Genomic DNA, 13,621 nt, shown 5'->3' with positions numbered 1-13,621 from the left:
TATGGCTTAAGCCTCTCAAAAATTTCAATATTTTGTGACAATACGAGTGCTATTTTTATAACCGAGAATCCCGTGCAACATTCAAAACCAAGCATATTGACATCAAGTACCATTTCTTAAGAGAGCATGTTGTGGAAGGTACCATTGAGTTGCACTTTGTTCCAGGTGAGGAGCAAATTGCAGATATCTTCACAAAGCCTCATGATGAATCCACATTCACAAGGTTGGTAAGTAATTTAGGTATGTTAAATTTCTCCTAATTTCTAGTGAATTTATCTGTTATTTGGCAGCCAGAAATTTTCGAAGTTCAATTTTTCAAAAAAATTGAATAAGTTAAATTTCTGGAGATTTTAGTTGTTGTTTCAATGATGACTCTATAGGCTTGTGTTGTTTTTATTCGACGGATGACATATGGATTCAACTGTTGAAACGTTTCAACGGATGGTTGAGGATATTTTCATGTGCACCATAGAAAATAAAATTTCTACAATAACAACCAAAAAAATATAAAAAGACTCAAAACTTAGGTTTTCTCTCAACAATTCACTCAATAACATCTTAAAGTTTCCCAATTTAGTTAATGACGAAGTCAAATATATAAGAGCTATAATCCAAAAATCAAAAACTCCATAACAAAAATATAAGAGACAAGGTTGATCAGACTCGATGTGTAATCTAATCATCTAAAAAAGATTGAATCGTACAATCATTAACTTGAATATCAAAGTATTACACGTGGATAATGTATTAGACTATATAATAAAAGAAATAAAAAAATTCAAATCCATACACGGCAAAAAACAAGAGCATATATTTCATTGTCCATCAAGTTTCCCATAGCACTATCACACTTGTATGAGAAAAATGTGATGGACCCACAATAATAACTGACTAAAGCATGCATAATTCAATATATAAAATAAAACTACAGAATCTTCTAGATATTAGAACCATAAGTCTAAACCACAATCCCCAAGATCACCAGGAATGAGTATGAACAACATCTAAAGTTATTACAAACGAAAATATAATTCTAAGTCATTACTACAAGTTTTAAATCCCCAAAAGTTAAAGAAAAGCTAGGGAGCTACATGTTCCCAACCTGCTCCATCATACGGCGGTAGGCAATACCCGATCCTGAGGTGGTCTTACGGGCGGTCTACTTGAATCGAGCCATTCTCGGGTTTCACTGAAGGGCTATAATAAACAATACAATTAATGATCAAAAAGCTCAGCAAGTGAAAGCAATCTATAACAGTTCACAATATGCAATATAAACAAATGCAATAATAACAAGGGATATCACAACGTATGATCTCAATAAAGGTGCAAAATGAGATAGCAATTTATTGGAATTGGAAACACACAACGCTACGAGCAATGAGGGGTGATCAGCCCACACCAAGCTCCGAACCACATAAAGTGATTCAACCGAGGAGAATCCTCGGCACACATTGGCCATATATAGACATCAGGCTCCCCGCTACTGATGCTGCAATTAATTGACTAGCGCCTCTGTCTTATAATAAAAATATTATTCAATTCCTTTTAAGGTCAATTCAATTCAATTCAATTTCGATAAAAAGGGTCTTGATCAAGGACAAGTCATTTAGCAAAGGTATTTTCAAAGTTTAAGTGATCTTTCTAAAATAAGGGGATGTTATTTAATATCAGGTTTCCAAAAGAGATAATTTAGTTCAATGTGGGGTATCAAGTTCTCATTCTGTATCAAGGGACTATTGGAGTATAATCATGTGGGTGTAAGGTGATACTAAATGAAAAGGTCAATTCAAGTATTAAGGGTATTATTGAACTCCAAGGTTTGATCATAGGGTGATGATAAGGTGATTCAGTTCTAGATAAGCAGTAACAACGCATTCACAGGGTATACAATTATCAAGCAAGTATTAAGGAGAGTTTCACTTGCCTGGACTAAGCTTACTGATCACTTGCACAGAATCTTCTAGAGGTTCCTTTCCTGGCCTCCTACTTGCACCTATAATTAATAGTATCCTCGTCACCACAATGTTAACTACCCTTTCGTGTATATATATATACACTTAAACTTAATTAATAACAAGTAACATATTCATAAAGTATTGCACATAACAAGTAAGGCATGGCATTTTATTACTTAGCTATTATCACTTAATAGTCTCAATTATACCTAAGTCACTTAAGCAATTAGTCAAGTAACACATAAGGTCTAAGACCAACACTTCTTAATTACACTCTATTGACCTCAACTTAACCAAATAAGAGTAAGGCACACTTGTGCCTCACCTGACAAGACTAACCAATGAAATGCATCCTACTTGGCTTACTAGTATGCTTACCTTGGCAACACTTGTGTGCCTTGGCAAAAATGATGCTTCTATACTAAGGGCATTGATCTAAACTAACTTGCACTATCTTATATGACTTAAAACTAACTCATGAACTCAATATGAGGTCAAGACCTCACTGATGACTCACTCATATGCAATTCATTCTAACTTGGTTGTAAAATTTGACTCTATGTGTGACACTTGTGGAAATTAGTAGAAATGAGGCATCTCCACTTAAGGCATTCGCTCCAAATTAATTTCTAAAGGTTGATATGACCTTAAACTAACTTTATGAAGTGGTGTGACTCAAAGGCCTTGCTTACAAGGACCTTCAAAATTAATGCACTAATGTGGCTACTCTGCTTAGGCACTTTGGCACCTCTTGGAGTGCCTTGGCAAAACAAATGTTTCCACCTTGTGACTTGGTGCAATTTTGACTCCTCTGGGTTCCTAAGACTTAAATCTAAGTTTTTCAATTGTTTTGACACTAAGGCCTTGCTCAGGCCTCACTAGGCCTCCATGCCAAGTTGGCACTGAACAGCCTACTCTGCTGTGTGCACTGCCCTGATTTCACTCACTTGCCACTCACTTAACTAATTCAATTAACCATTCTAATGACTTGTTAAGCTTCCTAAGAATTCATTAGACTTACCTAAATCTAGGCCCCATGAAGGCCACATTAAAGACATGGTTTTTAACACTCAAAAGTCCAATATGCTACAAGGTGCCCTGTTCTGAGGTGTTCTCTGAAATGCGTGTCTGCACCTATGCAAATGAATGTTTTTATGACTTCTAAGGCTACTGGAGACTTGTACAAACCAGGTCCCGACTCCAGGAAACTCAGGCCTATGAAGGCCTAGCCATGACACATCCAATTCTCTAGTTTTCTCTAGAGCAAAAATCTGCCATAGTGTGTGTGTGTCTCCTTCCACCTTAACTCCCTCCAAAACTCCATAAACCAATCAACCAAGCCAGAAATCCTAATCTACATTATACATACACCTACTGACTATCTTCACAAAGCAAGATACCATAAAATTTAGCCATATATATGTACATAACCGAGGCAAAACTCCAAGCAAAGCAGGGCAGATTTTTATATAGCATTTTAAGCAAAATTTTCGAATGTACAATCATGGTATTCACACAATAGCTACTGATTATCACTATATATCATCATCTATAATCTAAACTAACAATTTCTCACAAGAATCATGACATGCATTTCATGAAATCCTTACAACAATTCTCAAGATTATAATCCATGGCATTTCACTTCGGTTTCTAGCATACAAGGACATGCATTGTTTGAAACTTAAACACAAGCTCTATATCATATCAAATCATCAAAATGTGAGACATGCAATGGCTGAAAACATACAAAACCTCAACCAATTTATTACAACTTTCGAATAAACCAAGAAACAAATCCAAAGCTATGAAACTTACAAGAACAACATGCATACATTCAGCTCCCTTAAGGTCATAGCCGAATGTGATGAATCATGAGTATGCCTTGGTCAATTAGAGGTGAAAAACACCTTCCAAGATCATCTCAAATTCATCTTTAGGAACCACCAAAATAGAGACCCTAAGCTCATAAGAACTAAGGCCCAATTTCGGCTCCATAAACAACATGCAACGAAAATCTAACCTCAATGTCGAAGATACAAGCTTGAATGGTGGAGTTCTTGACTTGACAAGCTTGGAATATTGAAGGAGATGAAGAAAAATGGTGGAGAGGGAGGGAATGGTGTTCGCCCGAGAGAGGAGAGGTGAGGGAGAGAGAAGAGGGAGATGAGAGGGTTTTGGTGGTGTGTGTGTGATAAATAAAGTACAAATCTATAAATCATGAAATTAATATCACAAATAATATGAGATTTTAGAAGTTTAATAAAATAGTTTTAAAATTTTTTTGACAAAGAATGGATTTAAAAAGAATTACTACAAGTAGAGTTCTAATACTCACATTACACAAAATATAATAGTACGAATTATAATTTACGTAAAATCACAAGAGAAATATTTTACAAGTCGCTATTTACAAGTTAAAAATGTATCGGCTAATCGCAATATATCATATATCACGAAATCATTTAAATCTCTATTACTATTAAATCGGGTAGCGACAACGATCACATTTATTATTATTAAGTCAAAACTGTCGCAACTACAATATCATTTAATTGCGTAGCGAGATTTATTCCCCAAAAATCAAATAAGTACATTCTAACTATATCCGGAAGTCATATAACGAAAAGTAAGTCGATTTCACATAATTTGACAATTAAGACACGAAAATTTAATATATGACCAAAGCGAAATATTGTAATATATATAAGTCAAATATTACAGGCGTTACAAAAAAGAATTATAATATAATTTATTTTTACATATAAGATCGAAAAATGTTTAATATCTTGAATATAGAGAGTCATATCTCTTATACCTAGATCTGTATTTGACAAAAGAGGAGATATCTACTTGGTAGCACAGCCATCAATGGAGATTGTCCTACTTTTTGGCACAGGCTGACTGGATGGGGGGTTTTAGGCTTATTTATAGGTAAAATTTAGGTTATTTTTTATCGGGCTATATAGGTCCAAAAAAGAGTACAATAAGATATATGTTCTCATACTTGAACCAAGTTCAATTGCAAAAACTACATGTGGGATGCAACCAAGAAAATCATGTATATATGTATTACTAGTGATGTGTGCGTAATGGGATTCCAGCGTACACAAAATTACCGGCTAAGTATTCCATACATTTTTCCCTTGTTCTTTTATTTGAGATTTTTAGCTTTGTGAACAAATAAGTACTTATTTTCTTTTTTTACAAATGCTTTTTATCCTCAAAGGTGTGAATATCACCTCTGGCTAACTAACATCTTTCTCTTGAGTTTTAAAAGAAGGAAGGAAGTGAAAATTAAGTAAAGTAGTTTCATTTTCATTTGCTCCAAAGTTTTTAATTAGAACCTAATTAATACAAATTCTGCTTACATTTTACCAAAAAATTTCTTAGCCTAATTAATTTGAACATTAGATCAATTAATTTTACCTTCTCTTTCTCCCCGTTGCTAGGGGGAGAAGAGATGATATGCTTTGAAGAAGAGGAGATGATCTGGTACATTTTACCCTTGCCTTTTCGGATAGGTAAGGGCGCGCCCTCAGACTCTTCTAGCCAACTCTCGAGCTCGGAGTCATAATCGACAGGATGACCGGGTATGGTGGGAGTGCTGGTAGCTTCATCAATTGGAGGAGGTGGAGTGGCCGCCTGAGGGGTGGAGGAATGTGAAGACTCCATGATATCTTTAGAAAGGTTATGTAAGATCCTTTCTCTTGCGTCCTCAGGAAGGATCTGCGAAGGACGTGGTGGTGATGGTGAGAAGTACTGGGGCGGAGAAACCGAGATTCCGAAACGAGAAAGGAAGTTTCTGAAAGGATAAAAAGGGGGGGACGCGCCCTCACCTGCCAGCTGTAAACAAAAAGGAGACGGTAAGGGCGCGCCCTGTCTTAAAGAAGGATGAGGCAAAAGTAAGGAAACGGGGAGTGCGTCTAAGAAAGAGAACGCTAATTGTCGCCAGTATATATAAGTGACCTACATGATAGTGTGTATCTAAGAAGTGGAGTCCCCAAGGCGTCGTGTGAGGACGCGCCCATATAAAAGGATGTGCCCACTGGGCGTGTTTAAGGTGTGAGTTTAGCAAACAGGTTTCTTATAGTCTAAGTTGTCATTGGATCAAAAGTTATACATACACATATATATACACTGTCGAAAATGAAGAATGTGAAGAACACATAGGCAGTTGAAAGGACATGTGCCCAGATCTACCAATTAACTCAGCGAAAATTGACGAAAATGGATGTAAAACGTACCTTTGAAGACGATGAAGAGAATGGATGGATTAGTTTTGCGAGAGGTGGCCGGGAAACCGTGTGTCGTGCTTGGAAAGTTTCGACTGCCGGGAGAGGAAAGTTTGCAGTTGTAGGGAATGAAGAAGATGAAGTGAGATGGGGATGAGGATATTTATAGGGGATGAGGGACAACTGTCCTCAGGTTTTTAAATTTTAAATGGATACCGTATGTGATGTTGGAGATTCTTAAAGGAAAGGAGAAGCGATGGAGGACGCGCCTAACTAAGAGGACGCGCCTCTTCCTTGAAGAGAAAGTTAAAAGCGTAAAAGTTGTGTCGTCATCCAAATATCCGGAGTAAGAGGTTGTAAAGATTCCTTGAGTATTTTCAATAAACAATGAATCTGAGGAGTACTTGTTACAATCGTTTTTAGTCAAGGTTGCTAGGGACATGGCGCGTCATCCCCGGTGGAAATCCGGACGGCGCGGCCCTCTGTCAAGAAGCCAAGAAGGGAAGACAGATGGTGTAAGGGCGCGCCTTCTCGCTAGGTGCGTCTCTCGACATAGGAAGACTATGTGGACATAAATAAATATGACATGAGAGAGAGTGAGTCTTAGCGATGACCCTTCCGAGGGATATGAAGACTAGTTACCAAGCTCATTTGGTAGTTATCAGGCTCATCTAATAGTTCCCGGGCTCATCCGGGCATGATCTATAATCCTCAATCCTGCTATCTGCCGAGTTAACCCTCGTGTGGGGGCTTGAGGTGATCATGGCTCTTGAAGGCCCTCCGGGGTAACATGAAGGCCAATCATATGTCTGGATCCTGTATTATGGTGAGTTAGCCCTCATCGGGGGATTGAGACGATCGTGTAACTTGGCTCCATATTGGTTCTACCTGATGATGAAAACCTCACGGGGAGGTGAGGACGCATCCCTACACCTCAAGAAGTGGTCACGGCTCTCCTAGATGACTTTTCCATGGTACATAGAGTCGTGGTAGATGCTATCTCTCGTAGTGGAGATATCGTCGAATCCGTGATCTATTTGGATCGGGAGTCTGAGGTAGTCAGCCTCGAGACTAATTCTGACTGGAGTAGGACTCTCCGAGATAAGCCACCGGCTTAAGATTGATCTTATCACCAAGAGGCCTAGTCCTGATCAAACTAGAACTCCTGGTTCTGTAGAACTACGTACGGCTTGATCCCCTATATAAAGGGGTACGTAGGCACATTAGGGGGATATATCGAGAGTTTTGAGAACGAGAGCAGGAATATATTCTCTTGATCTTAGCCACCCTCAAACACTTAAAACCACCGTCCACGGCGGACTTCCGTCATATAATCACCGTAAAACACCTAATTTCAGCAACGAACCTCACGTTTGTTGATTCACCAAATTCCTCTATTAACAAATTGGCGCTAGAAGGAGGGGTCAGGTGAAATCTCGAAGAGGAAGAGATGGCCAATCACGATGATGATTTGTATGAAGGAGACTATTACGTTGAAGATGAACAAGTGGAGGCATACTCGCCGGTGCACATTCAGGACCCCCGCACCCTACCAAACAACCCACCCCCGGTTGTGGTCAGTAACACGGAGCTCCTTAGCACCCTCCACCGAATGGAACAAAATCAATCGAGGTACGATATGAGGTTGAACACCATGGAGTCAATACTCGAAGAACTTGTCCCTAGACGCTCTCGCCATTCTAGGAGCCATGGCAGGAGAGGACGCAGACGTTTCAGACGCCCTACCCCTCGAATGTTGGAATACGGAGATGCAACCCCCAACGCTAACCTCCCACCAGGTGCTCTAATAAGCCAGGGAGCTTACAGCGCGAAGGGCGCGCCCCTGGACTTGACCACGCCTGCTGCGCAACGTGAAGGAACGGGACAAAGGACAGTCGACCAGAATGTAGACGCTCGACCTCTGGCTGAAAGGTTAGGTATCACTCCAAATAGTTTGGCTATGACTGTGCAAATGGCAGAGCAGGAACAAAGGAGACCCTCTCAAGGAAGCAGCGCGCCCCTACATCCTCAGGGAAATGGGGCGCCTCCTGAGGCGAGACGTGAAATAGGAACAGGCAGGACGTACCGAGGAGTAAGGGGGAGAGGAAGAGGCCTCATACCGAATTCGAGGGAAAGGCGCCGAGTAGGACCCCTGATAGAGTACCTCCCTTCTCAAAGTGAATCAAGTCAACACACCCCGGACCCAAGAGCCACGGGAAGGACGCGCCCCCTGAGCAGTCAAGGAGACACGCCTCCCCAAGGCCCACCTAGTGCCGACCAACAGACGGTAACCGCTCCTACTGCCAATCAGCAAACCATACCACTTCCAATCATACCCACTCCGCAGAAAACTATTCCCGTAACCATTCCCACTGCACCTACCCCTCCAACGCAAACACTAACCCAAATCGTCCAACCGACCGCTACCCAGACCCAAGCCAACAATGTACTTCAGACCACAGTGGCCAACACAAACCTAGCAAATGCAACCGCTACCCCTCTAGTAATCACCCAAACTATCCTGGGAATTGAAACCATCAACCCTAAAGACTTAAAAAAGTTACTAGCCCTCTTGCAAGCTGGCACTGCTACAACAGCACCACAAATCTCCTCACCATTTACCGTAGCAGTCCGCGAAGCCCAATTACCAACCGGTTTCAGAAACCTGAATGCTGATCTCCGTTACCACGGGAATGCTGATCCCCGCGAATTCTTGATCAGGTTCAACATTGAAATGGACTTGTATCAGATCCCTAACTTGGTCAGGTGCAGGTTTCCAGCAGCAACCTTAAGGGACAGTGCCCAACAATGGTTTCGGAAGTTAGGAGGAGGGCTCATCTCCTCTTGGGAGGGCATGCAGCAGATGTTCATGACACAATTCCAATCCGCGACCAAATACGCTCCACCCGTTACTACCCTCGCCAATGTCAAGCAGCGTGATAACGAGACCCTGACCGCGTACTTCAAAAGATTTAATCAAGAGTCCATGGGAGTAAAAGGAGCTTCAGATGAAACCTTGAAGAACTTCCTGATAGCTGGGCTTAAAGTTGGCACCGACTTCTGGAAACACCTCCAAGGAAAGGATCCTGCCACTCTGTCTGAATTATATTCCGCAGCCGAGTCTTTCAAAAAGGTAGAGCAGTCGCTGACCGAGAACCAAAAGGAGATCGCCAAGTCAAAGTATAAAAGAAAGGATCGCACCCCCAGTCCTGAAGCGAGAGGACGCGCCCGCTCTCTGGGAAGAGTAAACATGACCTCAAGCAAAAGATCTTGGAGCCCTCTGAGGCACTTGGACATATACACTCCGTTAGCAGCATCAGCTGAGCACATCTACGCAGTAAGCAAGGATAAGGTACCATTCCGAAGACCTCAACCTGTTCCTCAAGACATAGCCAAGGACAAAAAGAAGTATTGTGATTTCCACGAGTCAGCCGGGCATAGCACCTCCGAGTGCCCACATCTGAAAGAGGAAATCGAGTATCTACTCAAAGAAGGATATTTAACGGAATGGGTAAGAAAATATAGGAATGATCACCCCCCGGAAAGACGTGCCTTCGGGGCTTCGCAGGACGATAAGACAGGTGAGAAACAGAATGACACCCAGTTCGTAAGGGAAGGTAGCATCAGAAGCATATTCGGAGGACCATACCTAGGGGAGGTAGCCGAAAAGCAATGGAGAAATACGCTAAAGAGGCAAAGGACTACCCCCTTACTAACGTGAATCATCTGTCAACCAGAGCCCCGAGAGTGTTCAAGAGGGAGACTATGGACATCACTTTTACAGAAGACGATGCTAGATGGGTACACCACCCCCACAACAATGCCCCGGTGGTCGCCATCCGCATCGCCACCTTGAATGTTCATCGGGTATTCGTTGATAACGGGAGTTCAGTCAACATCCTCTATTACGATACCTACAAGAAGATAGGACTACCAGACAAGGATATGACCGTAGAAAATCTTTAAATATATGGCTTTGGAGGAGAAGCCATTAAAGTTAAAGGGACCATCCGCTTACCGGTTACCCTAGGAGAAGCTCCAAAGGTAGCCACTCAGATAGCCGAATTCGTGATCATCGACCACCCGTCAGCACACAATGCACTCATGGGACGCCCTCTCTTGAAGGACATGAGAATAGTCACCTCCATCTATCATCTTACCTTGAAGTTCCCCACCCCTGGAGGGGTTGGTTGCGTGAAAGGATTCCAATATGAGTCTCGCGATTGCTATGGTCGGTCACTTAAAAAATTTCGAGACAGAAGAGGAGTTCCACCCCACGAAGAGCTTCACTCAGTCCACGCACTCTACCTCATTCAGTACCCAGAAAGTGACGCTGAGGACACGCCCACCATCCCAACACCAGGAAGGCGCGCCCCTAGCGAAGACGGACCACCTTTTACTTATGAACCAATGTTAAACGAATGTAAGGAACAGGTTATCGAGGTGGAGGACGCGCCTCCGAAGAAAGTCAGAAAGCTGGATCAAGAGGAGATCGTCATGGAATTGGATGAGCCCTCACCGCCCAAGGAAGTTTCTAAGGAAGCGCCCTCAGGCCTAGAGGTAACCCCACGCTAGTTCGATTTCGATCTAGACCCATGAGTACCCATGCAAGTGCAGGATACAGGACCAGCCGAGGACACGATTGAGGTGCGAGTTACACCGGGGAGTGGGGGCAAGGTCCTAAGAATATGATCTAAACTAAGTCCAGAGGTGAGAAACAAGTTGATAGAATTCCTAACAAATAGCCTCAACGTATTTTCTTGGAGCCATGAGGACATGATAGGGATCGATCCAGCCATTATGTGCCATCACTTAAAAGTTGATCCCTCCAAAAAAGGTGCTAGGCAGAAGAGGAGGCCTATCAGCGGAAAAAGAGCCGAGGCCCTGTAGGAGGAGGTAGATCGCCTCTTAAAAGCTGGGTTAGTAAAGGAGTCGTTCTACCCAAAATGGTTAGAAAACCTCGTGCTTGTCAAGAAACCCAATGGGAAGTGGCGCACGTGCATAGACTTCACGGACCTCAACAAAGCATGCCCCAAAGACAGTTTCCCGCTCCCTCGTATAGACCAGTTAGTGGATTCGACAACAGGACATGCCCTCCTCAGCTTTATGGATGCCTACTCAGGGTATAATCAGATTCCCATGTATGAACCTGACCAGGAGCACACCTCCTTCATCACTGACAGGGGCTTGTATTACTACATTGGTATGCCATTTGGACTTATCAACGCAGGGGCAACTTATCAGAGGTTGGTGAATATGATGTTCAAGCACCAGATTGGGAAGACGATGGAAGTATACGTAGATGACATGTTGGTCAAATCTAAGAAGGATGTCGACCATGTTACCCACCTATCAGAAATGTTCGAAATCTTGAGGAAGTATAGGATGAAGCTCAACCCTCAAAAATGTGTGTTTGGGGTAGAGTCGGGAAAATTCCTCGGTTTTATGGTTAACCACAAAGGCATAGAGGCCAACCCGGCGAAAATCAAGGCATTGCTAGACATGAAGTCCTCAGGCACTGTTAAGCAAGTGCAGAGCCTGACGGGAAGGATAGCCGCCTTGAACAGGTTCGTATCCAAATCCTTGGAAAAGTGCAAGGAATTTTTTAAAGCCATCAAGGGCGCATCCAAAGACTTCGAATGGATGGTCGAGTGCGAGGACGCCTTTATAAAAATCAAGAAGCATTTGGGCGAGCCTCCCCTCTTGGCCAAACCTCAAGAGGGGGAGACGCTTGTCTTTTACTTAGCCGTTTCAGACTACTCCATAAGTGTTGTATTGGTAAAAGAAGATGAAGAGGGGCAGTCCCCGGTCTATTACGTAAGCAAGAGGTTGTTAGACGCGGAGACCTGCTAAACGAGCATGGAGAAGCTAGTATATGCCCTGGTACATGCGACCCCAAAACTACGACCTTACTTACAGGCTCATAAGGTAGAAGTTAGGACGACATACCCTCTCTGGCAGATTATGCATAAGCCAGAGGTGACAGGCAGAATGATGAAGTGGGCAATAGAGTTGGGACAATTCGACCTAGACTACAAACCGAGGACCGCCATCAAGGGACAGGCCCTAGCAGATTTCATCTTGGAATTCCCTGAGGATGGGGAGAAGTCTGGGCTCCTGATTAAATATGATCCCAACCTACCACCACAGCAGACATACCCTAAAGAAAACATACCCGAGCTCTGGTGGATATTGCACACCGATGGGGCCGTAAATAATGAAGGAGCAGGAGCCGGGATAGTGTTGGTAAGTCCGGAAGGACACAGACTTTTGAATGCAATTCACTTTACCTTCCATCTCTCTAACAACGATGCAGAGTATGAAGCCCTGATTAGAGGGTTAAGGCTAGCCCTTGAAATGAAGGTTAAAAAGCTTGTTGTAAAAGTCGACTCCATGTTGGTGGTCGAGCATATCAAAGGGGGATACCAACCGAAAGGACCTAAAACGACCATATATCTCAGATGTGTCCAGGGATTGTTGGACCAGTTTGAAGAGGTGCAAGTGAACAAGGTGCCTAGAGAATTCAACGTGGACGCTGACGCCCTCGCAAAGTTAGCATCTCAGAAGGACACGGCCTTACTGGGAGTTATCCGTTTGGAAATATAGGAGATACCTAACATCCCCAAGCATGAAGTACCTGATATAGAAGATAAGGATGAGAATCCAACATGGATGACCCCGATTTGGAATTTCATCAGGGAGGGCAAGTTGCCCGAAGATAAGGCCGAAGCCCGAAAATTGAAATACAAGGCTGCTAGGTACGTAGAATATGATGGGAAGTTGTATAAGAGAGGCTTTAACCAGCCACTGCTCAAATGTATAGATGGAGAGGAGTGCACCTATGTGATGAGGGAGGTCCATGAAGGCATATGTGGAAACAACTCGGGAGGTAACTCTCTGGCCATGAAAATTTTTAGACAGGGGTACTACTAGCCGACTTTGAGAAGTGACGCCTTCAACTTTGCCAAAGCATGTGATAAGTGTCAACGATTCGCCAACTTTACCAACAGCCCAGCCACATCCTTAACCGCCATGACCAGTCCTTGGCCTTTCGCCATGTGGGGCATAGATTTGATCGGGGTACTCCCTAAAGCCAACGGAGGAGTGAAGTATGCAGTGGTAGCCGTGGATTACTTTACCAAGTGGGCGGAGGCCGCGCCCGTAGCCACCATCACAGCCAAAAAAATAACAGATTTTGTTTTTAACTCTATTGTTTGCAGGTTTGGGGTCCCTTACAAGCTGATTTCGGATAACGGAAAGCAGTTCGACAGCAAGGAGCTAAGAGGCCAATGTGATAACCTTGGCATCAAGAAGGACTATGTGGCGGTGTACCACCCCCAAAGCAACAGGCAGAGAGAGGCAGTGAACAAAATCATCAAGCATACTTTAAAGACAAAGTTGGAAGACAACAAAGGAAGCTGGCTATAA

At 42.9% G+C, this 13,621-nt stretch overlaps 1 protein-coding gene across 1 annotated transcript; it reads left to right on the top strand.

Moving 5' to 3' along the window:
* Positions 1 to 12,052: 12,052 nt before the first annotated feature.
* Positions 12,053 to 13,621, top strand: LOC108217029 (uncharacterized). The gene is made up of 4 exons (XM_017389881.1): positions 12,053 to 12,703; positions 12,800 to 13,116; positions 13,204 to 13,302; positions 13,414 to 13,621. The coding sequence occupies exons 1-4, from the start codon at positions 12,053 to 12,055 to the stop codon at positions 13,619 to 13,621; spliced, it is 1,275 nt and encodes a 424-aa protein (XP_017245370.1).

This window comes from Daucus carota, chromosome 4 (assembly GCF_001625215.2).
Source record: "Daucus carota subsp. sativus chromosome 4, DH1 v3.0, whole genome shotgun sequence".
Taxonomy (NCBI): domain Eukaryota; kingdom Viridiplantae; phylum Streptophyta; class Magnoliopsida; order Apiales; family Apiaceae; genus Daucus; species Daucus carota.
Note: the sequence above shows the minus strand (reverse complement) of the source record. Positions and strands in the feature narration are given on the sequence as shown.